Below are 24,462 nucleotides of genomic sequence, written 5' to 3' on the forward strand. Positions count from 1 at the left end.
CATGCGTCAAAAACAGTACGCATACGACGCGTCACTGCGATTCCGTATCGTGACCGTTTTTTTAACTGCGGTCTGGTCGCACCTTTATGCTTATAATGTAACTACAAAGACAAAATTGCAAACTGTATGTATGCCCCTTTCTCCTCCCCTTGGCCATCGGATAATGAACTGCCCCCCCCCCCCCCTCCTTAGCCCGTCGGCTGGCGACCCCCGGGGTCGCAGGTACGTACCTTATGAATGTAGCTGTATTTGCCGGCGGCGGGCATAGCACCCGCAGCGTCGGGGTTCACTACTCTGGGTTCGGTGCATACTTCTAAGGCTATCCGGACCTCATCTAGTTTCTGAAAGAAAAAAGTGTTAAGTACTTGGTTTTGTACTTAAGTTACAGTTCGTTTGGATATCTGGGAGACATATAAGACTCAAAAATGCGCGGTTTTACAGAGATAAGACCTAGCTAGATAGATTTTTTCGCCCCCGAAAACCCCCATATAGTCAATTTCATCGAAATTGTTAGAGCCGTTTCCGAGATCCCCGATATATATATACAAGAATTGCTTGTTTAAAGGTATAAATAAATATAAATATTAGGTATAATAGAAGTCTGAAAGACTGAGCAATCCGAACTCGTGATTATCTACATTTTTTAAATACAGTAGCGTTGCCTAGCGAATTAGGTTACATTTGACGACCGGTTTGGCCTAGTGGGTAGTGACCCTGCCTGCGAAGCTGATGGTCCCGGGTTCAAATCCTGGTAAGGGCATTTATTCGTGTGGTGAGCATGGATATTTGTTCCTGAGTCATGGGTGTTTTCGATGTATTTAAGTATTTATATATTATATATATCGTTGTCTAAGTACCCTCAACACAAGCCTTATTGAGCTTACTGTGGGACTTAGTCAATTTGTGTAATAATGTCGTATAATATTTATTTATTTGTATAATAATAATAATAATTCAGCCTATATACGTCCCACTGCTGGGCACAGGCCTCCTCTCATGTGCAAGAGGGCTCGGGCTATAGTCCCCACGCTAGCCCAATGCGGATTGGGGACTTCACATACACCTTTGAATTTCTTCGCAGATGTGTGCAGGTTTCCTCACGATGTTTTCCTTCACCGAAAAGCTAGATTTATTTATATATATAAGCTAGATTTATTTTTATTTGTATATTTGATTAATTCACTCGTATAGTCCCGGAAGGACATTTGCATATTTTATTCAATTATAACCACCCTCCGAAAGCCAAAACGCGCAGGAAAACGAAATAACTTAAGGTTAATTTCTCATCAAATAATGAATCCAGTGTAGAGGAATTATGAAACGCTAATAGGGCACCGGGGAAATCAGTGGGGGGTTAAGGCCCAGTCATACCGGACTGACACATACCTATTAGATATATTTGGGTTGGGGCTGGTAGAGAATGCCTTATATCATTAAGTTCGCCTTTTGTACTGTAAGGTTTTTTCTTTAGTGCATTAAGTTTAAATAAATAAATAAATTTCGATCGGTTTTTGGGCACGACGAAATTGACTCCTGTGCTCTTTTTCGATTTCTTTAATTTATTTAAATTTAGAATGCAGAAGTAGTAGTTAGTTGATGGAACTTGAACTAAAAAATTACGTTCTCTCTCCTAACCGGTAAGAAAGAACGGAATTTTACTATCCGCTACTCGCAATAGTTACTCGTCTATCTCGCTTCGATATTTTCAACTTAACCGGTTAATTTCGTTCCACATAAACCGACAGCGAACAAATTTGAAATAAACCGGTATCTCAACAGAACAGTTCTTTAACCGGTAACCGCAAACGAAGACGAAATTATTTTCATTCGCGGGTGAATGAACGAAACCGGTTTTAAAAGTAAAACGGTTTCCGAGCCTTGCGCAGAAGTGTAAGATTGCATACTTAATTTAGTATGTTCTTGTCTTGCATCCCACTAAAATGCCGAGATACATGAGATGGTACAAAAAGTAAAATTTTAATGTTTATTTCATGTAAGTTCGGTATGTAACAAAGCTTTCCAATATCATTTCTACACTCAAGTATCATGTATTATTTGGTGCTACTGTATTTTTTTTTTTCTGAATACATATTTAATAACAATATACATAATGGATATATACAGATTATTACTATAACTAGCTTATATCTAAAATAGGCCCTTACTGTATTTATATTTGAATATTAATGTAGCGACTTTCAACGCGATGTTTATCACAAAAATTCTGATATCAAACACTCAAACAATTTATATATGAATAATCGATATGACCAACGCTGTTCATGAATGTATAATATAAATTATAGGTACTGTAAATACCAGTTCAGAAATTATCAACTGAAATTTATATTACGAAGAGTCCGTGATCCCGAGTGGTCAACAAGTTACGGTGTTATAGCCATGAATGCTGAAGATGCAGGTTCGATTCTTACCCTGGGCAAAGAGAATTTGAAATAGAGGCGGATTGTCAAAGAAAACTTTGTAGCTACGTAAAAGATTTTAGAACGCCATTTGACTTTAAAATATCAAAAAGTGGCGCCATTTTACCGGGCATAATGGCGCCATCGCTCGAAACGATGCCGCCATACCTTTGGCCTTTGATCTATTACTTAGTTCGCACCACTTTTTGATATTTAATAAATTTAACACATATCAGTGAAAGAATAAAGATCAAAGTCAAATGGCGTTCTAAAAGTTTTAATCATGTGTCGAAAGAGGTTCGGGTTCTGAAGACCTTAGTCGATTTTCTGTTTACGACTTTTATTTAATTTTATAAAAATTCAATAGCACACAAGTGCGCGTTGGCTGTATAAATATTTGTCGGCACGTTTACTAGACACTTCTGCCGACCAGAGGGCTGGCCAGTGTTTTGTACGGCGAATAAGTATCGCCCACGTATCGCCATTTGGCGAGGGAATACGGCCAACCTGCTGGGAACCTTGCCCGTTGACTGCGATCTGGGAGTTTTTTATTTTATTTATTAGGAGAACAAAATGTAACGTAAGGTTCTATTAAAATTACCTTACACACTAAAACATGCATTTTCCTCCACAACAGTCCTCACCGAGATACACAGTCCAATTCAGTTTACTTACTCTAATTATGAATAGATATTTCCTATTGGCACAATTTTTTACCTTTAGGTTTTCGTACTCAGTAAGTAAGAAAAGAGGAGGCCTTCACCTGTGAAAGCGGGGTTCTTGAATAATTTACCAAAAAAAAAACAAATACGTAAACAATTTAAGAATTCAAGAAATAAAAGGCTTTTTATTTTATAAGTAAGAAAAACTGTACACAAAGAAAATTCACACTCGAGGGGTCAAGAGGGGTGGTGTCATGATAATACATTTGGCATTCGATGACGACCGGTCTGGCCTTCATAGTTGGTAGTAACCTTGCCTATGAAGCCAATAGTCCTAGGTTCGAATCCCGGTAAGGGCATTTATTTGATGAGTACAGATATTTTTTCCTGAGCCATGGTTGTTTTTTATGTATTTAAGTATTTATATATTATATATATCGTTGCTGAGTACCCACAACACAAGCCTTATTGAGCTTACCGTGGGGCCTAGTCAATTTGTGTAAAATTGTCCTATAATATTTATTATTTATTCGTATGTATTGCAGGTAATATCATAACATTAACACCCCTCTTATAATCATAGCACTCACAGCTCTAGTGCAAACAAGCGGTAACATGGTTAGCATTCAATGTTTATTTTAAGTCGAGTTTGCATAGAAATAGCTGCACGGGACGGAATGTGTTTATGATTCTATTACAGCGTTTTACGGGGTATTTTAGGGTTCTGATTAATAAGGCAACAGGAGCTATTAGCAAGAGAGTTTTAATAAACTGCTAACCGCCAAAAGTACCCATTGTTTTTAAGAGGCTGTCAATACCTAAAGCGCGCACACTGTCTATTTGTATCGGAGTAAATGAGATAGCACTTTCGCATGTTACTGGGCCGGGCAAGGGAATAATAAGAAAAATATTTAAATAAAAAAAGTGGATTATTAGTGTAATATTTTACACAATAGCGGTTTAGATATAAATGTTTTGAAATTGTGATTTTAATTGCAGACCCATAAGTCAAAACAATAAAGACATAAAACCGTTTAATTGTGATTTTAAGACCAATCTTTGCAATTATTTTCTATCGAGCCGATTTCGTTCAATCATGTATCGAGTACAACCACGGTCTTTGAAATATAATTAATATGAAAATATTTTTTTTTTACTTGACTAAAACAAATAGTCGTTCTTAAAAAACTGTTTAAGTAACATACCTAGTAATTCTGTTGATTAAGTTAGATCGGTTGTAGTTTTTACTCACTGATTTAAACTTGTTATGTGTTTCGTGGTCGCGCGACAAACTAAGTCGCACTATTGAGGACTGGTTAGGTCATTTTCCCGAAATCATTATTTCCTTGTAGCGTAATTTCCAGTCGCATTTTTTCCTATTCTTAATTTACACCAGACGTATTTGTTCCTAACATGATTTTTCCATTCGCATATTTTCCCATTAGACAATTTAACTATTCTTTATTTACACTAGACGTATTTATTCCTTGCAAAATTGTCGGTGTTGGGAGTGTTGGGATTGGGACGGTGAAAATTTAACGGTAGGTTAGGTTCGTTAGGTATCTTCAAACAGCCGAAGGCCAAACGGCACAGAATAGGAGCCCCGCGCAGGCGGGGCTCCGTCGATATTGCTAACTGTACGCAATTTGGGTGATTGTGGATACATTGTCTAATGGGAAAATCTACGCATGGAAAAATCATGCAAGGAATAAATACGTCTAGTGTAAATTAAGAATAGTTAAATTGTCTAATGGGAAAATACGCGAATGGAAAAATCATGTTAGGAATAAATACGTCTGGTGTAAATTAAGAATAGGAAAAAATGCGACTGGAAATTACGCTACAAGGAAATAATGATTTCGGGAAAATGACCTAACCAGTCCTCAATAGTGCGACTTAGTTTGTCGCGCGACCACGAAACACATAACAAGTTTAAATCAGTGAGTAAAAACTACAACCGATCTAACTTAATCAACAGAATTACTAGGTACCTACTTCATTATCCACAACCCAAGTTACTAAACTACTTTTTATGTAACACATTTGTTATAATTAAATTAAAACAAATTTGCACTTAATTAACACAATGAACTAACATCATTACCATAATAATATCTAGATAACGACGAACTGGACATGTTGAGTTTTAAAAGGACGTATAACTGCTCTAAAAAGCCGTTATTAGGCCCTGTAGTAGTGTGCACGCCAAAGTTTATCAAAGCAATATGATTGCTGGTTTGTATTTGTTCAATCGAGGGTAATGACTTTTATGAGTACGGCTAGAGAGAGTTTCATGACTTTGACGACCGGTTTGGCCTAGTGGGTAGTGACCCTGCCTACGAAGCTAATGGTCCCGGGTTCAAATCCTGGTAAGGGCATGTATTTGTGTGATGAACATGGATATTTGTTCCTGAGTCATGGGTGTTTTCTATGTATTTAAGTATTTATAAATATTTATATATAATATTATATATATCGTTGTCTAAGTACCCTCAACACAAGCCTTATTGAGCTTACTGTGGGACTTAGTCAATTTGTGTAATAATGTCCTATAATATTTATTTATTTATTTATGACTGGGTATCGGTGGACCGTATGGTTTACGAATTGTAAAGATAACTTAAAATAGAGGTGTATTGTCAAAGAAAACTTTGTAGCGACGTAAATTTACTGCCATCTTTCGACACATAATTAAAACTTTTAGAACGTCATTTGACTTTGACCCTTTTCTTTCACTATTTCAAATTCTCTTTGTTGTTAGTAAACAATTTGGATGATGGTACAATGTTTTCCATCCATATTAATTGAAATAGTGTTTTAAAGATTTTGAGATCAATTGCAAAACTAGAATTTCAGAATGACTTGAGACATGGGAAGCCAGAGTATCAATGTGTCGTTTCCAAGCAAAGTCCCACTTTGTCGCTTGCCATAAGGACGCTTTGACCGGTTATTCGTATACAGATACAAGCAAATCTCGTCCTTACGGCAAGCGACAAAGTGGGACCTTTGACTAGACTTCCAAATAATCTCAAAATTATAATACCTATACAGCAATACAAAATACCAGTAAGTATGGCAGTCGCAGAATTACATATTCATAACTTCCATTGGCGTTTTTATTCCGGAACGTCAATTGCATATCCGGAACTAGATTTTATACCAATAAGATAAGATAATATGTATCCTATGCAAAGGGCCATTGAAATGTGATGCCCTCTGTTTGAATAAGTAATGGAAGGAGAAGGAACCAAAGATTTGTTGTCATTTCCACCTCAGCGGCCACAATTATTATTACCTCTTGGCTCTGCATCCTAATCTCAAGAATTAGCACAGGCTACAGTTAAGAAAGCCACAGACATGAGTGTCATGACCTTCCAATTCAAAGTGGAGGCTAGGCTTCATTGGTGCAGTGAAACTTCGATTGCAAGAATCAGCAGGGAAATGCCAAACTTACTGTTTAGGAGTTTTTGTCTTATCTACTTGGAGAGGTTCATATAAGAGTATTCGAGTACAGAGGTAAAAAAAATTAAAAAAAAATCGTATTAGTGAGGTACCGTAACATGCGAGTAAAGTACAATCTTATTAATTTCTTCGAGTTGCAGAGATATGTTTATAAATAATTTTAAGATATAGAGGTGTAGTATTTATTTCGAGTTCTAGAGGTCAAATTTCAATTTTCAAGTTATGGAGATAAAAATTTGTACTGTACCGTGAAGGAAATCGTTGGCTACTTCGTCTTACTTCATGAAGTTACATTTTTCGAGTGATGGAGGTTTTGGGCATTGAAATCGCATTGTTGTCCTTCAGCGATTCGAGCGATTGTTAAATATCAAATGTGTCGTACATAAGTTCCAAGAAACTCATTAATACGAGGGTCGTTTACGCTCGACGTACAGTCATGGACTTTAAACCCTTAACGCATGTCATAAAACATATTTTGTTTAAATTTGAACTTTAACAGCTGTTAATAGAGTTGAAAACTATAACTGACAAGATGGTTGCATATACGTAGCGCTGGTGGCCTAGCGGTAAGAGCGTGCGACTTGCAATCCGAAGGTCGCGGGTTCGAACCCCGGCTCGTGCCAATGAGTTTTTCGGAACTTATGTACGAAATATCATTTGATATTTACCAGTCGCTTTTCGGTGAAGGAAAACATCGTGAGGAAACCGGACTAATCCCAACAAGGCCTAGTTTACCCTCTGGGTTGGAAGGTCAGATGGCAGTCGCTTTCGTAAAAATCTACGCCAAATCTTGGGATTAGTTGTCAAGCGGACCCCAGGCTCCCATGAGCCGAGGCAAAATGCCGGGACAGCGCGAGGAAGAATAAGATATACGGTAACGGGATAATTGTTGGGAGATGTCATAGCGTCACTATTGACAACAAAATCAGCTTGAACCGTAGATGGGTCCCCAATTAAAAGTCTGTGACCGTACGAAGTGTCAAAGGTGTCCAATTCCTCGACTCCATCTAACTACGCCTGACGGGTGTCAAGATCAAGCCACGTCTGTAAAGGACGAAGCCCTAAATATAGCAGACCTTTACCGGTTCACTGGGCTGTTATCAGATGAATAATTATCCTAGTTTAATATCTTGATGGAGATAACTATTCTAAAAATACGCGCTCAAGTATTTTCAATACAAATAAAAAATGCACAATATTAGTCCCGGTTCAAGAAGCGCGGGCTGGACGTCGTGACAGCGGACATGGGTGAGAACAACCTCTCACCTGAAGATACCGAAGAGCGGGCAAAGTGGAGAAAATTGAGTAGGAAAGCGGACCCTGGCGCTAGGCCGGGAAAACGCTAGGTTGAAGATTAGTCCCGGTTCAAACCCTACACGCCAATAATCGCCAAATTTCTTTAGAATGGTGGTAAACCAAAATAATATAGAAACAATCATTTTACGAAAAGGTCATACACATTGTAGACAATAACATATTGTTATGTCGATTACCTGCAAAACACATCTTTGTATATTAATTATTTAAACACGTTTGACACGTTTTCGTTTAAAGATAACTAATCTCATATTCATATTTATTTATTCATCTGTACAAATTCAAGTTGATGCTTACATATAGAACGTGTCATCCACGAGGACGCGGGCCTTGACTCGTATTGTCATATTATTAAAGGTTAGATTCCACAAATCTGCGCGTCATCGTGGATGACACGAACTATATACAGATACAGAGAAAGAACAGGGTTTGGGCCTTCCAGTTGGCCTGGTTTTTAGGCGAGGCCTGTCAAAGTCAAAGTCAAAATATTCTTTATTCAAATAGGCCTAGCAACAAGCACTTTTAAATCGTCAAATTTTACAAATATCATCTTAATCTAAATATCAGAGCAATTTATTGATGCAGTTATTATTGTTCTAAAAAAAACATTGAACTATTATACATATGGTAAACTTAATAATAAGAATTTCACAAAAGGATCGTCAAACATCAAAATTGTATAAAAATACTAGTCTAGAACCTTTCTAGAATGAAATCTAAATGTCAAAAAATACGGTATATATATACATCGGACCCGGGTACGTCCTTAAACTACGTCCAAAAGAGAGGTATGGGCATTGTGAATTTCATCTCGCTTTGTGTGGTAGGGCACAGCCAGTGGATGTCATTCCAGATCTAGAGCAGAGCCCAACTGGGGAAGTACCTCCACCTTACAGAAAACAGCAGCCAAATAACACTAGACCCTACTCATAGTGTTGTGTTCCTGTCGGTGAGTAAGGTTGCCAGAGCTCAACGAGGGGGGCGGGGTAACGGTCGGCAACGCGCATGTAACTCCTCTGGAGTTGCAGGCGTACATAGGCTACGGAGACTGCTTACCATCAGGCGGGCCGTATGCTTGTTTGCCACCGTCGTAGTATAAAAAAAAAAAAAAACATTGAATTATCAATTTCATCATTAATAAAATAACAATAAATAATTCGTTCTTTACAATCACACTTAATCCCACGGTGTTTCATCATTCATGTGGTCTTGTGTGCTATAATAGGCTGTCCCGTAGGGAACCAGCTTACATCCGAGTTTCACAATCTGGCGCGAATCAGTAAAGAAAGTATGAAAGTATTTTATTTATCTAAAGGTACGTTAATCTAGGCTAAAATTAAATACAAGCTAGTCAAATGTAAGGAGACAGAGCTGCAGAGGTTATAATAGATATATCAATAGGTAAATTAATTTCTAGCATATTGCTTAATGTGGGTCTCTATTGTTTCCCATAATTTTTTAAGCCATAATGTATTGTTTGTCCGCATTTTCGTTAGTCATAATTTGGTTTTTCTCAGAAACGCGTAACTTTTCAGAATTGCCATAAAACAATAATTATGTCAAACAAAGGGATCCGTGCTTAATGTATGTGATTTAATGTCAATGCGTGCGTGCGTGAGTGCGTGCGTGCGTGCGTGCGTGCGTGCGTGCGTGCGTGCGTGCGTGCGTGCGTGCGTGTGTGTGTGTGTGTGTGTGTGTGTGTTTGTGTGTGTGTGTGTGTGTGTGTGTTTGTGTGTGTGTATGTATGTGTGTGTGTGTGTGTGCGTGTGTATAAGAGAGAGAGAAGTTAGATAGGAACGAGACAAAGATTTTCATGTTTCACGATATGGTTAGGAAAATCCCGATCTGCCTGATCTTACGATTAGCCACCGACATAGATATACATGCTGATTGCTACTACACTACATAGCTACCAATGAAATCTAATATAACTATAATGAATTAGTCATTCAAATGAAGCTGTGAAATTAAAAAAATCAATTGATTTCAAACTACACAAAAAACCTTAATCTTAGAGTTATTTTTCAACGACTAACAATCCCAAATATTTACTGTGTGATAATCTGATAATCACATTTGCTATAATCAAGTTTTGGGCAAGTGTTAAAGAGATTTAAACTTTATAATCATGAAGCAAAGTTGCTATTACGTCAGCACGTCACGAGTCATCGAGCTAGAAACGTGATCTGAATACTTATTGTTAGCGTCACTCAAGGCATTGTCTTAGGACCAATACTATAAAGTTTTCCAGATCATAAAATGCTCGGATGAGAAGCAATAAAGACGGTTTATTATTAGACTAGACGATAGCTGGCTAAATTTGATAGGTTTCGATCCGTATTCGATCAGAAGTATAGACAATACACGGTGTTTTTTTTAAACTCCATTACTTCGGGGTATGGCTAAGTACATTTAAGGAAACGGAATGGCATAGGTAGTTATTTTTTTTGGTATAAGTAATTAATAGCATTGTTGTGTAACGGGCATTATATTTAAATCCACCAAACAATTGAAAACTATGACATATCAATGACATTTCGAATATCGATCGTCCGAGATAGTACTTGCGTTTAGTAGTATAAATGTATAAACTCATACCCAATATGTAAACAGGCCCTAAGGCAAGTGTACACGCCCGTATGGGCCTTATCAGATAAAAATAAATCATTTACACTTCCAAGGCATTCCAAAAAAAAGTTTACTTTGTTAGGGTCATGACATATATTACAGCTACCTAAATAACCTGTAGAAATCTGTATAATATACTGTTGAATTTAAAGCTAATTTAACTAATATTATCATGCCAAATATCAGTTTCTTAGCTTTATCAGAAGTGTTAAAACACACTTTTCTAGTCCCCTCTGCAGGGCGTGCATGTAGGCAGAAGAGACAGCCACCCACGTCATTTCCGAATGCCCAGGGGTGGCAGAGTACCGGGCATCCGGGTACAACACCTCGGTTCGCCGCGGTCTCTCCCAGAAGTCGTCGGCAACATCAAGGGTCTGCGACGCTTCTTGGTAGAGTTGGGTTGGCCAGAGTAATACCGACAACCCGCCACGCAAAACAGGCGCAATTATATGACGTCGAGTTGCGGAAACCAAATCCGCGAGTACCTATAACCTAATACACTTTTCTGGAATGATCCTTCCATTATTATTATTATTATTTATAGCCTCATATCATAAATACATTTTTTATACTGTATCTATAGTTTTTCCTTAATCTACGATAACCGATTCTGTGTGCCTTTGGGCAAAGGCCTCCCCCAATCTTCTCCACTCTTCCTTATTTTGCACTAATCTGGTCCATATTTTAGTCCTTCCAGCCATGTCTTCTATTTCATCGGACCATCTTTTAAATTGCCTACCTCTGTTTCTTTTATGTCCTCTAGGATGCCATAGTGTTACAATTTTGCTCCATTTATCTCCTCCTCTAATAGTATGTCCAGCCCACTTCCATTTCAGTTGTTTTGTTTTGTATGTCACATCAGTAAATCCTGTTTTGTCTCTTAAATCCTTGTTACTTATTTTGTCAATTCTTCTTCTCTTCAAGATGCTTCTTTCCATGGCTCTCTGAGTTATAATGATCCTTCCATATTACGTTGCAAATGGAATAAAAACTGAACACAATAACGTCAATAACAATAACATACCTACGCTACTTTCGCAAAAACATTTCACCGTGGATTATTCCGTCTGGACGCCTTAGGTACCGCTGGAGAGACGAAGTGCAAAAAACCTTAGCGAACTCGGCGCCGTCAACTGGACAGAAATGGCTTTGCACAGAGAAGTAAGGCGGTCTTTGGAGTTAGAGGCCAAGATCCACTTCGAGTCGCTGCGCCACTGCAGTAAGTAAGTGAATTATTCCAACTGTACTCACCAACACAATAGGCACCGTCTTCAGCTTCGTCCACTGTATCCGGAAAGTGGCTTTGTTGCAGGAAGCTGACGTCAGTCGCAGCCATCCTGGCAACTCCAACAAGTCTGTCAGCAGATCCTCGTCAAGGGTCAGATCTTGCAGCTCTCCAGAGCCTCGGAGGGCTGATAGGGAGATTTGCTCGGGTGATAGATTTTTTGTAAACCTGTAGAGAAAAATTTGATATTTTTAGTTAAGATTTTGATTTAGAATTTTTGCCACAATCAGTCATGAAATCATTTGAAAATGATATCTGAATTACATGTTAAAGTGATTACTAAGGCATTAAACAAAATTAGAAATTTAATTTTATAAAACTGTATGTATAACTGTGTGCTGTGTATCCCTTTTTAGTTATAAGACAGGCAACTCTTCTTGATGTTTTTGTATTCTTTGAATGGTTTTTTGAATTGAGGTGTGCAATAAAGAGTATTTGTATTGTATAGTATATTGTTGTTGGCAAAACTGAAGTGGGAGTGGGCTGGGCATGTGGCCCTAAAAGACGGATTGTGGTGCAAGAGGCTGGTAGAGTGGAGACCTTGGGGAGAGTTGCACCCAGCAGGGAAGCCAAGAATGCGTTGGTATGACGATATTAAGAGAACAGCTGGATCAAAATGGGTACATAGAGCGCAAAACAGACCAGAATGCCAAAAATTGAAGGAGGCTTACATCTCAAAGATTGAAAAGGGCTAAGAAGACGAAGAAGAGATATTGTATACGCAATATACTGTAAATGTAATTGTTAAATTTTATAAGTATGTGTACACAAAATGTTAAATTGGGTTCTTCTTCTTTGTCATTGTACTCTTTGCAGAGTGTCATGGTTGTGGTAAATTGGGTTACCAACTCATTTATAAAAAAAAATACTTATTTCTAAATACAGGTTTCGGAACTAGCCTTAATTTTCACTGACTTTCATGAAATTGAGTCTACATTGTGAATAATTCATAATCAGTTTAAAAACATGAAAAAAAACTTGGCTAACATTCAAGGTATTTCCTTGTAAACAATTTCGCAGTCTGCACTTTTTACAAAAACTAAAAAACATGCCCTTCCAAAAGCAGCTTTATGTGGTCCCAATAAGGCAAGATTTACTTTGAACTGAAGACTTAGCATAGAAAATCATGTGTTCAATCAAGGTTACTTTATTTGAACATAATTGGTTGATTCATGATATGCTCTTATTTTAAGCATTGAAGTTGAATTGTATGATGCATTGTTTGAATGATTTGTACTTGTAGTATAATATGATGGATGTACAAGGTTGGTTTGTGGTTTTATGCAAAATGAAAATATTTATTAACATTTTCCTCACCTGAGAGGTATAAGTATGAGAAATTTCATAAGTAAATTGAAAATATTAGAGAAGAAACTAAATGTTGGTTAAGAGTGTAAACCTGCCAATCCATTTTTGAAAACAGAATTTTTTTACCTATTTTTGTAGACATTAAAGTTGAAAACAAATAAATTTCAAAAATGGATTTTGCAGGTTTACACTCTTAACCGATAATTAATTTTAAGTTGAGGTAAGAACACACACAAAATATAACTATTTTTACAGTCTTATTAGAAACCCTTAATACAATATAAACTTGTGTAACATCAAAGCAAGAGTGAATAGGCTACTGCTGAACCGGTGAGCTCCATCTTAGGCCCTGTCTTCACTTTTCATCAGGTGTGACTAGAGCCAATCGCCGATGAGTTTTTAATAAAAAAAAAAGAAAAAAACAACTAAATAAATTGTAATAATTATGAGTAAGTATTTGTTTTAATAAAATTAGTCTTTACTTCTGAGTCTAAATATAATACCATGATGTTGTTTTTCAGATATCATGACTAGTTGTTATTATTTTAAGATTGGCAGACTGGGATTCCCCACACCTATACTCAACATAATATACACAGGTATACTTTCGTCTACCAAATAATAGGCTAGCTTTATCTATAACAGAGCTTAAAATAGAACAGTAAAGCTCTAAACCCATTTTCATAAACAACATCACGAAACTACAGCATTACTATCAGATACATTTAATTCAATTATTATCAACGATGTTTAGCTTGTTTTAACAGTCAAATAAAGATGTACATACCTTGAGAGATGCTTCAATAATTGGTTTTTTATTATAGTAACCATTTCTACAACTAAATTATAAACTTCTAACTAATCTCAAAGGATATTATCAAAAAATCATTATTATAGAACAGAACCTGTACGACCTTTTCTTTTGTGTGAAATGTCAATGTCAAAACCATACACGGGCGTTTTTTCACGACCAACTACGGGTCTTTTTCCAATTCATATCTAGTCTAAACTTTTTTTGTTTTAACTGATGTTAGAGATAAATAAATTTTTATAGGCGATTTCATAATTATTTGCTACCAAAAGTTACAAAAACTAGCTCGATGCAAAGTGAAACTTTGTAAGAAACCATAACGTGTAACGAAACGTTTCAGCAGCTGTCATTTTATACCAAGAAACGGCGCGGTTTTTGTTTGCTTGTTGTCAAGTGCAATTATTGATTTTTTGATCACAAACATATAAAAGATATTTATTGTAGAAATAGTGTGAAATCTGAGTTGGGGACCAAATATACGATAGTGTCAAACTGTCTGGCAGTTAATACCCAAAAATTAGACCTGTAAGCTTCTTAAAACAAAATGTTGTGTCAAGTAATTTAATTGTCAGATTTAGACGTATTCTACTCTTTTGTACTATTTAACTGATAATGTTTTGTGCTTCTCTAGTTCCTAGACACGTATATTTGTATCCAGTTGTTATTTAGAATAGACTTAAAGCTTATAAAGTGGCAAGTTTTTATAGTTGGTGCAGTATTTTTATGCAATTAGTATTAAGTAAGTAGCACTTCTTTCTACTTGTATTATCTACGTATTTAATTACAGTTTATGTAGACTTCACGAAATGGTAAACTTTAATGGAAAAATCACCTATACCTATGTAAAGCTAAGTTTTTTTTATTTAAACTGTATTTAGTACTTTTCTCTTTTTTAGCCACTGGCCAGTATTTGCACGCTTCTTAACAGCACAGATGGAGAAAAGCAAAACCTTTGTAGACACAGAGTACTCGTCTGGTGATTCTAAAATGATCAAATCCAAACAGAAGTTCACGGAAGAAAACAACAACGAACTTGATGAGTTGACGAAGGATTTCTCAGAGATGGGTTGTATCGTGAATCCGGACAAGCAGCCATCTAACATTTGTGTCGAGACATGTGTATATGAGTCTTCCGGAGACGAAGCTAATGAGAATGAAGCAGAAGGTTACTCGGATGAATTTGAGGAAGATAAGAGTGAGGATGAGGAGTTGAAGTTGGAGCCGGTGTCTCCGAAGAGCAGTAGTAATGGGAATGAGTTGGCGATGAAGCTGACTAATAGCCGATCTTCTATGTCTAGTAAGCCACCGGCTACGGTGTCTGGTCGATCTACCAGTACTGGGTAAGTTTGTAAAGGGCTTATTCCTAAAAATGTAAATAAAAAAATAAAAATAAAAATTTAATCTGTTTATTGTTATGATAAAACAAATACATGTCTATTTACTTAGAACTAATCTTATATTTTTAATATATGGACTAAGGCAAGGATAGGGGGATGCAACCCCTGGTTAAGTTATTTAGTTACAATTAAATATTTTATATGCTATTGAGTCTGTTTATAAATTACTTTCTATAAAACGAACAAGTGATAGACGAAAGGGATACATAAAAACAAATGTGATAATGAATATCTGCGCTGGTCTTTGTAAAATTGAAATACCTAATAATATCTCGCTGTTTGTTTTTATGACATTAGTATATGCAGGTTTGATTAGTAAATGCATTTAAATAAGGAAATTAACTGGGCAGTTTTTCATAATCACTGCTAACAAATTCAGACTACTTATGAGATATGCATACAATTTAATATATAGTATGTAAATATTCTTTATTGCACCAACAATTATACATACATTTTACATACATTTAAAACTACAAATAAATTTTAAAGGAAAAAAGAAGCCGGTAACAACAGGCGGTCTTATCGCTAAAAAGTGATCTCTTCCAGACATTTTAGGTACCTATATAGTTAATGTAAGGCAAGGGGGTCATCTATTAATTACATCACATGTTTAGGGAGAGGGAGGGGGATATGAAAATGTGACATGTTGTGACAAGGGGCAGGGGGGAGTCAGAAACTTTGTGACGTCACTTTAAATGCATAATTAACTGAAAATTTATTTAATTTTTTTAACTCACTGTACAGTGAAATAACAAGTTTTTGGAACGATAATCGTTTTCATTCGTTTAATTTTCTTTCCTTATCAGTTTTGGGTTTAAATTACTAATATTTTTTTTATCAAAAATATTTTGAAAGTTTTTTTACTGAGACCTAATTCGATTTGCCAATTTCTTTGGAAACAAAAATGCCATAAATGTGACGTCACACCAGGCGCGAGGGGTTTGCCAAATGTGACCAAGTAGGACAAGGAGGGGGAGGGGTCAAAAAACCTAATAATTCGTGTGACTTAATCAATGGATGACCCCAAGGCCGGTGAGGGCATTTATTTGTGTGATGAACACAGATTTGTTCCTGAGTCATGGGTGTTTTCGATGTCTTTAAGCATAAGTATATATTTATTTAGTATACGTATGTATATCGTCGCCTAGGACCCATAGTACAAGTTTTGCTTAGTTCGGGGCTAGGTCGATCTGTGCAAGATTAGTTTTGACCTGGAATTTTAAATAAAGATCTTTTTCTTGTTACCCTGCCTTAGAATGTACAATGTAAATTAAACCCTACCCCCTTACCATTACAGCTCACAATTCGTCCCGACCACCCGCCGAGTGAACATGTCGTTCTCGAACGACAGACTCCGCGAGATCGAGCGACACAACCACATTCTACTCAACAAAATACTGACGGCTAGAAACCGGACGAAATCTTCCATACCGCCTGTTGAGCCGCCGCGGAGACCACTGCCCCCTGCGGCGGTACAGCGGAAGCAGATGCAGAAGAAAATCGACCATGATAATATGGTAATAGAGTTTATTTTGACAAATATTCATTACTATATTTAAATAGATAGAAACAACTCTTCCGTGCCGCCAGATGAACCACCAAGGAGACCACTGCCCCCTGCGGCGGTAGAGCGCAACCAGATGCAGAGGAAAATCGACCATGATAATATATGGTAATAAGAGTTTATTTTGTCAAATATTCATTGCTATATTTAAATAGAAACAAGTCTTCCATACCGCCAGACGAGCTACCGCGGAGACCACTGCCCCCTGTGGCCTTGCAGCGGAAGCAGAACCAGAAGAAAATCGACCATGACAATATGGTACTTAGAGTTCATTTTGTTCAATATTTTTAACCCCCGACGCAAAACAAGACATCTTCTTTTTTGAAATTATGGCCTCAGTCCAGTGGGACTATTTCGCCAGTATCAAGGTCATTAGGAGCTTTAAATACGCCTAAAATTGTACGGTTAGTACAAGACAGTGTACGGTGATTTTATCCGCTCTTGTAAAGCGATAGCTGAACTTTACAAGTAGCACGTGGACTACCGGCCGTTGACTCCAAAATGGTGATTCAACGCGTTTCAAGATTAATTCTCCATTCACTGCACACTACCACATTAGTTTACTGTATAATAACTATAATCAGCTATCGATATTACACTTTAAACAATATTAATGAGCAAAAAACAAAGTAATTAATCACGAGGCGTGACTATCAAGATGACGCTCGAACCGGAAGTCCAAAAAATACATGTTATATGTTTGCGCCAATGTCTGTCTGACTGTGGCATGTGGCCGATTTCAATGCGGTTTTATTTACTTGTAAGCGAGTTTCCTTGCGATGGTTAGTATGAAGAGCTCTTTTCTAAAATGATATAAGACAGTTTTTAATTTTTTTTATAATTAGTATTTGCATACAATGGATTTTGTTGGCATGTATTAACATAGGGTTTTTTATTTTTATTTTAAATATTATTACATACTTATAACCAGTCGAGTACATTAGGAAACCACTGCCCCCTGAAGCAGTGCTGCGGACGCAGATGTAAAAGAATATCGACCTTGACAATATGATAATTGGGTTGAATTTGTTAAATTAAATATTCACTGAACTCGGGTCTTCAAGATCACTTCCCCCTGATGTAGTGCAGAGTGAGCAGATGCAGAAGACAATCGACTAAGTATATCGAATCTTACGAATATGGTATTATGTGAAAAATATCAGTAAGTCTATGTACGAGTATACTAGACACGATATTCTCTGCGGTTCAATACGAGGTATATGTAGAACAATGGAAATTGTACTCTACACACTATGGCGGTCAGTTAAAATTGAAATGCTTTTCTAGGACTCACTAATCTATAAGTTTTTCCCATAAAATCTAAATATATTTCAACGAATCCAGCTTTCATGATTCATTTGAAGACAATTCATATTTCCCGAAAGTGAGATTTAATTTGAGCTTTGAATCTGATTGGTAAGGTTTAAATTCTCTTGGGGTGTACGGTTAACCTATTTGATTCCTAGGCCACTATAGAACCATGTCACAATGCCTTCTACGACAGTGCTTATTGAGTGATGCGTGTCATGTATAGAGTAGTTAAAGCGACAAGGTTCTATAGTGGCCTAGGATTCAAATTGGTTGACTGTATGTGGTCGATACAGTTAGGAAAGGAAATATTAACGCCTTGCAGATTTAGTTCAGCACTGTGTTTATTTTATTGATTGCTAATAAAAAATGTCAGGCGTTATCACTCAAGATTGCGTGTATGTTATTTTGTTAGTGTCTAATCTTGGAAGCTAAATTTGACCCACTCCGATTGAGCTAACAATTTGCATACATAATTATGTAAGTCGGGTGACAATGCATAATTATCAGTGATCGGAACTATGGGAGTAAAACTTTAACAAAACTTGTTAAGCGGACATAAAATAGTGCATACAGCCCTAAAAATATTCATGTCTATAGGGAAAGAAATAGTATAGTACTTACAGCCATAAAAATATTTACATTCATAGATATTCGAATATGTTTAAGGCTATAAGCACTCTTTTTACGTCCGCTTGATAAGTTTTGTTAAAGTTTTACTCCCATAGTTCCGATCACTGATAATTATGGTATCATCGAGCTGATCTGATGATGGAGATAGGTGGCCATATCATAGGAATTCTGTGATGAAACAACGTAACCAAGTTGTGTTTGGGGTTTTTAGAATTGTCTCAATGAGTATTAGTTGCCTGGTAAGAAAAGTACAGTCAGCGACAAAAGTTTGTACTAAAATATTTTTTTTGCCAAAGGCTTATTTTTATTTAATTTAAGCAACAAACAGTCTTATACAAAAAATTATGTAATCATAAGCAATGTGTTAATAGAAGCGCTGGTGGCTTAGTGGTAAGAGCGTGCGACTTTCAATCCGGAGGTCGCGGGTTCAAACCCCGGCTTGTACCAATGAGTTTTTTCGAACTTATGTATGAAATATCATTTGATATTTACCAGTCGCTTTTCGGTGAAGGAAAACATCGTGAGGAAACCGGACTAATCCCAACAAGTCCTAGTTTTACCCTCTGGGTTGGAAGGTCAGATGGCAGTCGCTTTCGTAAAAACTAGTGCCTACGCCAAATCTTGGGATTAGTTGTCAAGCGGACCCCAGCCTCCCATGAGCGTGGCTATGTGCCGGGACAACGCTAGGAAGAAGAGAGTAGCAATGTGTTAATAATATAAGTACCTTGAGTACCCTTCCTTAATTATAATATGTTCTAATCTAAAGTAAGGTGTGGTAAGGTAGAAGTACTAGTGCTCGACGCTGCACTAGTCATCGACATGGGCACTTTATTTCATGGAAATATAGGTTAAATTTGAACAACGAAGATTTTTCTGTATTCGAACTTAATCCTTGTCACTTCGACATAAAGTGCCCATGTCGAGTACTAGTGCAGCGTCGAGCACTAGTACTTCTACCTTAGTAGTATTCTATATTTTTCCTACTCCTCTACTGTTATCTGTCATTTATGCATTCATTAACACGAATATAAGGACATACATAAAAGATTTCAAGAAAAGTCTATATTGTCTATTCCTCATAAAAGCTCTTGTGCTTTTATAAGCTATAACGTTACTGCGATTAATGGCTACCAACCTAACAAAACCAAAACGAATACAGTTTTAAACTAAGTGCATTGCTGCCAACTTACAAAATATTCATTTGGTTGCATAGTAAAAATAATTACTTCATAAGTCAGAAACACGCATGTGACACCCGTAATATAGCAACACCCATAGACTACGAAGACCGCTTAGCGTTGCTTGTTAGTCTCCGTAGGCTACGGTGGCCAAAATTGAGAAAAAACTGTCCAAAAAATTAATTTAGCAAGTAGCAAGTACCAGGGCCTCATGAGTTACGAGGAGGTGTCGCCGACCGGCCGGCCGCGGCCCGGGGCGGGCCGGGCGCGGACAAGGTATGCTCGCGCGTCTTGGCTATATACTTACTTTTGCTGTAATTTGTTTACCTAAATTAAGATTTATTTTTGTTGACTCGTAGGAAAAATATTGTATGCAACGTTGTATAAGTAGGTCAAAAAATTCTCGTGGCGTATTCCTTTACAATGTTCGCCTACGCCTTCGGCTCCGGCTCACATTGTAACTCACGCCACTCGCCTTTTTTGACCCTTCTTATACAACTGTTGCATAAAATACTATTATTAAATGAAGTATCGTTGCCATTCCAGATTTTGCTGAAGAAGATTCAACGCGCCAAGTCGTCGGCGCTGGGCGCGCGGCGTTGATGGCGGCGCGGGCGCGCGGCGCCCGACCAGAGCCCGCCCGGGCGTCCACTTGTACACCCAGCTGCCGAGCTGTATGGCCACATTATGGATCTAATATTTCTTAATGTGTTCATGGGATTTTGCAGCTCCCTGTACTTAATACTTTTACACTTATTATACTTACTTATTTATACTACGCGTGTTTTATTTACGTTCTGATTCTATTCAAATACATATGAAAATGTGACGTTTGTTGCACTCGCCGAAAAGTCTACGCAGAGTAGAGAGTTGCCAGTGGTGCGACACTCCTTTCGGCTTTTTTCGGCTCCGTTCGGCTCAACATTGCTCCGAGCAATTATTAGGGTTGGCACAAATATGACATTTGGTAATTGCACTCGCTGAAAAGTCTACGCAGAGTAGAGAGTAGCCAGTGGTGCGACACTCCTTTCGGCTTTTCTCGGCTCCGTTCGGCTCAACATTGCTCCGAGCAATTATTAGGGTTGGCACAACTTGACGTCCATATACGTGCACGACCACAGATAAGATAATGACTTGAATTTTGACTACCCTAAATGGCCGAAAGACTGCACGATTGGCTCGAATTCATTTGCGTGACACCGCTCGCGCCGTACTAAGCCCATTTTTATTGCCCGTAAGGCCCGTCCTTAGATAATATTATGTCAATGGTTTATAGAGGGTACTATTGCTTTAGACTATATTTATTGCTTCTATTTTTGTGTGAAATTCTTAATGCGGTTCATAGAATACATCTACTTACCAAGTTTGAACAGTATAGTTCTTATAGTTCCTATACCATTTTCCATGGCACTATTTTCGTACTCTTTTATTATAATTTTATTTAATATAGGCTGATGCAATATTTGTTTTATAGCTCCCACCGCAGCTGCTATTCCATTTGCTTACCAAGCGTTCCGTAAAGAGGTCATTTTGACTTAACATTTTTTCACAGTTAATTTTTGTACCAACCCTAAAACTTTAAAGAGGTTATCCATTCACCTCTTCTTCTTAGCGTTTGTCCCGGCTAATTGTCATGGCTCATGAGAGCCTGGCCTCCGCTTGGCAACTAATCCCGAGAATTGGCGTATGCACTATTTTTTACAAAAGCGACTACCATTTGACCTTTCAATCCAGAGGAGAAACTATTAGGCCTTGTTGGGATTAGTCCGGATTCCTCACGATGTTTCCTTCACATGACATATCGGACATAACCAGGAGATTGAATATCTGATGTCCGAGCCGAACATCATTGGAGAAACGAAAGCCGCCAGAATCCGATGGCTCGGGCACGTAGTCCGGATGGGTGAGGATCGTGCAGTGTGGAGGGCGTACTCTGGCGTTCCAAATGGCCGAAGACTGTCTGGACGCCCTAGGTACCGCTAGAGAGACGAAGTGTAAAAAGACCTTAGCGAACTGGGCGCCGTCAACTGGACAGGAACGGTTTTGGACAGCGAAGCATAGCGGTCTTGGGTGTCGGAGGCCAAGATCCACTTCGGGTCGCTGCGCCACGGCAGTAAGTCGTACAGTCAGCATCAAAAGTAGCGGATCAAACAACGCTTCATAAGTATCTACCATTCTTTAACAGCTTAACAAAAAGTGATGTCTTTAATATAGGTAGAACAAGTAAGACTGTAAAAGATATACTTTTTAACGCGAATTTTAGAAATTTATCTATATTTGGAAAAGTTATCCGGAATATTAGATACTTTTGGCGCGTTGTTTCATCCGCTACTTTTGATGCTGACTGTACATACATTCCGAAAAACTCATTGTTACATTGGTAGGGTATCCATTCACCGAAATATGTTATTAAATTTCCCGGTGAAGTTTAAATTGATTTTAATTATGATAAAATGGTAGGGAATAATTTCCAATTAGCTCTACTATCACAGCGGTGCAGGACCTTCATAAACTCTTACTTTGCTTTATTTTACAACAGAGTCATACACATTTTTAGCAAACTCGTCTTTCCTGTAGACATCGCAAAGTTATGGGAACCTAAAATTAATTTTTACGCGGCACGTTTACAGGCGGGATACATTTTTTCAGTACTTAATTGAGACTCACATAAGAGAAACGAGATAATATATGTATGTAAAGCCCGACCAGAAATATATGATCATTGTCAAGAGGGCGCTGACGGCGCTGTCGTGTCTCAGATATAGGATGACAGTTCCGTTTAGTATGAAACATTTAGTTCAAATGAAATTTCGCAATATGGCGCGTGATCATATTTTACTGGTCAGGCTTTACCAGAGTCGTTAACTTTAATTGTATGGTCCACATAAGTGACCTTTTTTTCTAAAATGTGTTCGACTTAACACCTTTGGTCCTCCCATCCAAATCCAGCTGCTCGAGCTCGCCAAGTATCGAGAATAGGACATCCAGACAAGTTGTTCCAATGTGCGTCAGAGACGCCCGAAAAGGCTCTCTGTAACACCGTGTCGTAAGTAGCTAATTCATGAATGTAAAAACATTTGAATAAAGTTTAACTTATTGTCGTAAGTATTTATATCATAAAGCGTTTACGTGAATGAAAGCACCTTGCGGACGAATGATCTCGTAGCATTAATATCATAGAAGTTTGACGTTTAAAATAACACTTGCACCGTCTGGGCGAAATCGCTGCCAACTTAGCTTGATTCTATTATAACCCGAGGACCAATATAAACCCTCTTACCAATCCGCTACCTCGGTCATCCTTGGTGGGGTGCCTTTGGTATTGGTATTGGTATTCGCGGGCTTGGTTTCCGCAACTCGACGTCGTAATTCGCGCCTATTTTGAGTTGGGTTGGCAAGAGTAGTGTCGGCACTACTCTTGCCAACCCAACTCTACCAAGAAGCCTAGCAGACCCTTGATGTTGCCGACGACATCTGGGCGAGACCCCGGAGAACCGAGGTATTGTGTCCGGTACTCTGCCAACCCTGGGCATTCAAGAATGACCTGGGCGGCTGTCTCCTCTGCCTCCATGCACGCTCTGCAGAGGGGGCTATCTGTAACACGTAGGGTTAGTAGGTGTTTGTTTAGTGGGGCGTGGCCTGTTATAGCCCCAGTCAAAAGCCGGAGCTGTGGCCTCGTCAGCTGTCTCAGCCTCCTCGACAAACCGGGGTCGATTGTCGGGTGGGCCTCCTTCGCCTGCCTGCACGTGCCTAGGTTAGACCAGTGTGGGGTGCCTTTATTCCACATATGAAACACTTGTAAATACAAATATTAAGTTGTCTATATTATAAAATGTCTCTTAGTGTGGTGTGCCTGTCGGCATAGGCCTCCTTCCAACTCTTTCCAGTGCTGTCTGTCCAAAGCAACTCTGGTCCAGCGGGGTCCTAGAGTAAACTGGATGCCATCTTCCCATCTGGTTATTTGTTGACCTTTTTTGCGCTTGCAGCCGAGTAACAGTGGCAACTACCACGGTATTAGTATTTACTACAGTGACTGGTTGTATTCGACCGTATAGTAGGCGTTTGTAAGCGGTTGGCAACCAAATAGTTAAGCTCTATTCAAAGTTTGCACCAGCAGCTTGGCCTCGGACTGACGGATTGGTTGCCGGCAATGTACTTACGGGCGTAAAGTACGACATCTGGCCAATTACATCCACATGAAAATGGACCCGATGTTGGGCCCGACTTTAGACCTGAGCAAGTCGTTTTCCGGTTCACCAAATATCAGCACATCGTTATACTCGTAGTCTTATCGGAAAGAGAAGAGTCATGGAATGTATTGAGCCCCATATATTCTACGACTCTTCTCTTTCCGCACAGACTCTAGCAATATTTGAAAAATAAAAATACTTTGTCTTTAATGGCCAAAAATGTTCAATGTTTGATATTTTTGCATTTGAACTATTTTTCTCTCTTGCTCAGTCCCGACTTCGGGCCCGTTTGCAGA

General features: G+C 38.1%; 2 protein-coding genes across 3 annotated transcripts in view; one reads left to right on the forward strand and one right to left on the reverse strand.

The window, feature by feature from the left end:
- Window positions 1-14,043, reverse strand: part of LOC133525170 (bridge-like lipid transfer protein family member 3B) — a 57,945-nt gene extending 43,902 nt beyond the window's left edge. Inside the window, exons 1-3 of the mRNA XM_061861432.1 lie at window positions 13,870-14,043; window positions 11,741-11,942; window positions 231-341 (exon numbers count right to left, since the gene is read on the reverse strand). Of these exons, the coding sequence (XP_061717416.1) occupies window positions 231-341; window positions 11,741-11,942; window positions 13,870-13,913 (357 nt within the window). The 5' untranslated portion in view covers window positions 13,914-14,043. The remainder of the gene's footprint in view (window positions 1-230; window positions 342-11,740; window positions 11,943-13,869) is intronic.
- A 256-nt stretch (window positions 14,044-14,299) lies between these two features.
- LOC133525169 (cilia- and flagella-associated protein 97-like) lies at window positions 14,300-20,751 on the forward strand. Of its 2 annotated transcripts, none has more exons than XM_061861431.1 (4): window positions 14,300-14,418; window positions 14,790-15,233; window positions 16,591-16,810; window positions 20,523-20,751. In XM_061861431.1, the coding sequence occupies exons 2-4, from the start codon at window positions 14,827-14,829 to the stop codon at window positions 20,577-20,579; spliced, it is 684 nt and encodes a 227-aa protein (XP_061717415.1). In that variant the 5' UTR covers window positions 14,300-14,418; window positions 14,790-14,826; the 3' UTR covers window positions 20,580-20,751. The 2 variants fall into 2 exon arrangements, with proteins under 2 accessions (XP_061717415.1, XP_061717414.1); XM_061861430.1 differs by lacking the exon at window positions 14,300-14,418 and adding an exon at window positions 14,446-14,632.
- The last annotated feature ends 3,711 nt before the right edge of the window (window positions 20,752-24,462 follow it).

This window comes from Cydia pomonella, chromosome 14, assembly GCF_033807575.1.
Source record: "Cydia pomonella isolate Wapato2018A chromosome 14, ilCydPomo1, whole genome shotgun sequence".
Taxonomy (NCBI): Eukaryota; Metazoa; Arthropoda; class Insecta; order Lepidoptera; family Tortricidae; genus Cydia; species Cydia pomonella.

Bases quoted from the DNA above. Each gene is read 5' to 3' on its own strand.
- LOC133525169 (XM_061861431.1), top strand. From the start codon at position 14,827: ATGGAGAAAAGCAAAACCTTTGTAGACACAGAGTACTCGTCTGGTGAT. The intron at 15,234-16,590 runs GTAAGTTTGTAA...TTACCATTACAG, and splicing joins GGTCGATCTACCAGTACTGG to CTCACAATTCGTCCCGACCA. The intron at 16,811-20,522 runs GTAATAGAGTTT...TTGCCATTCCAG, and splicing joins AAATCGACCATGATAATATG to ATTTTGCTGAAGAAGATTCA.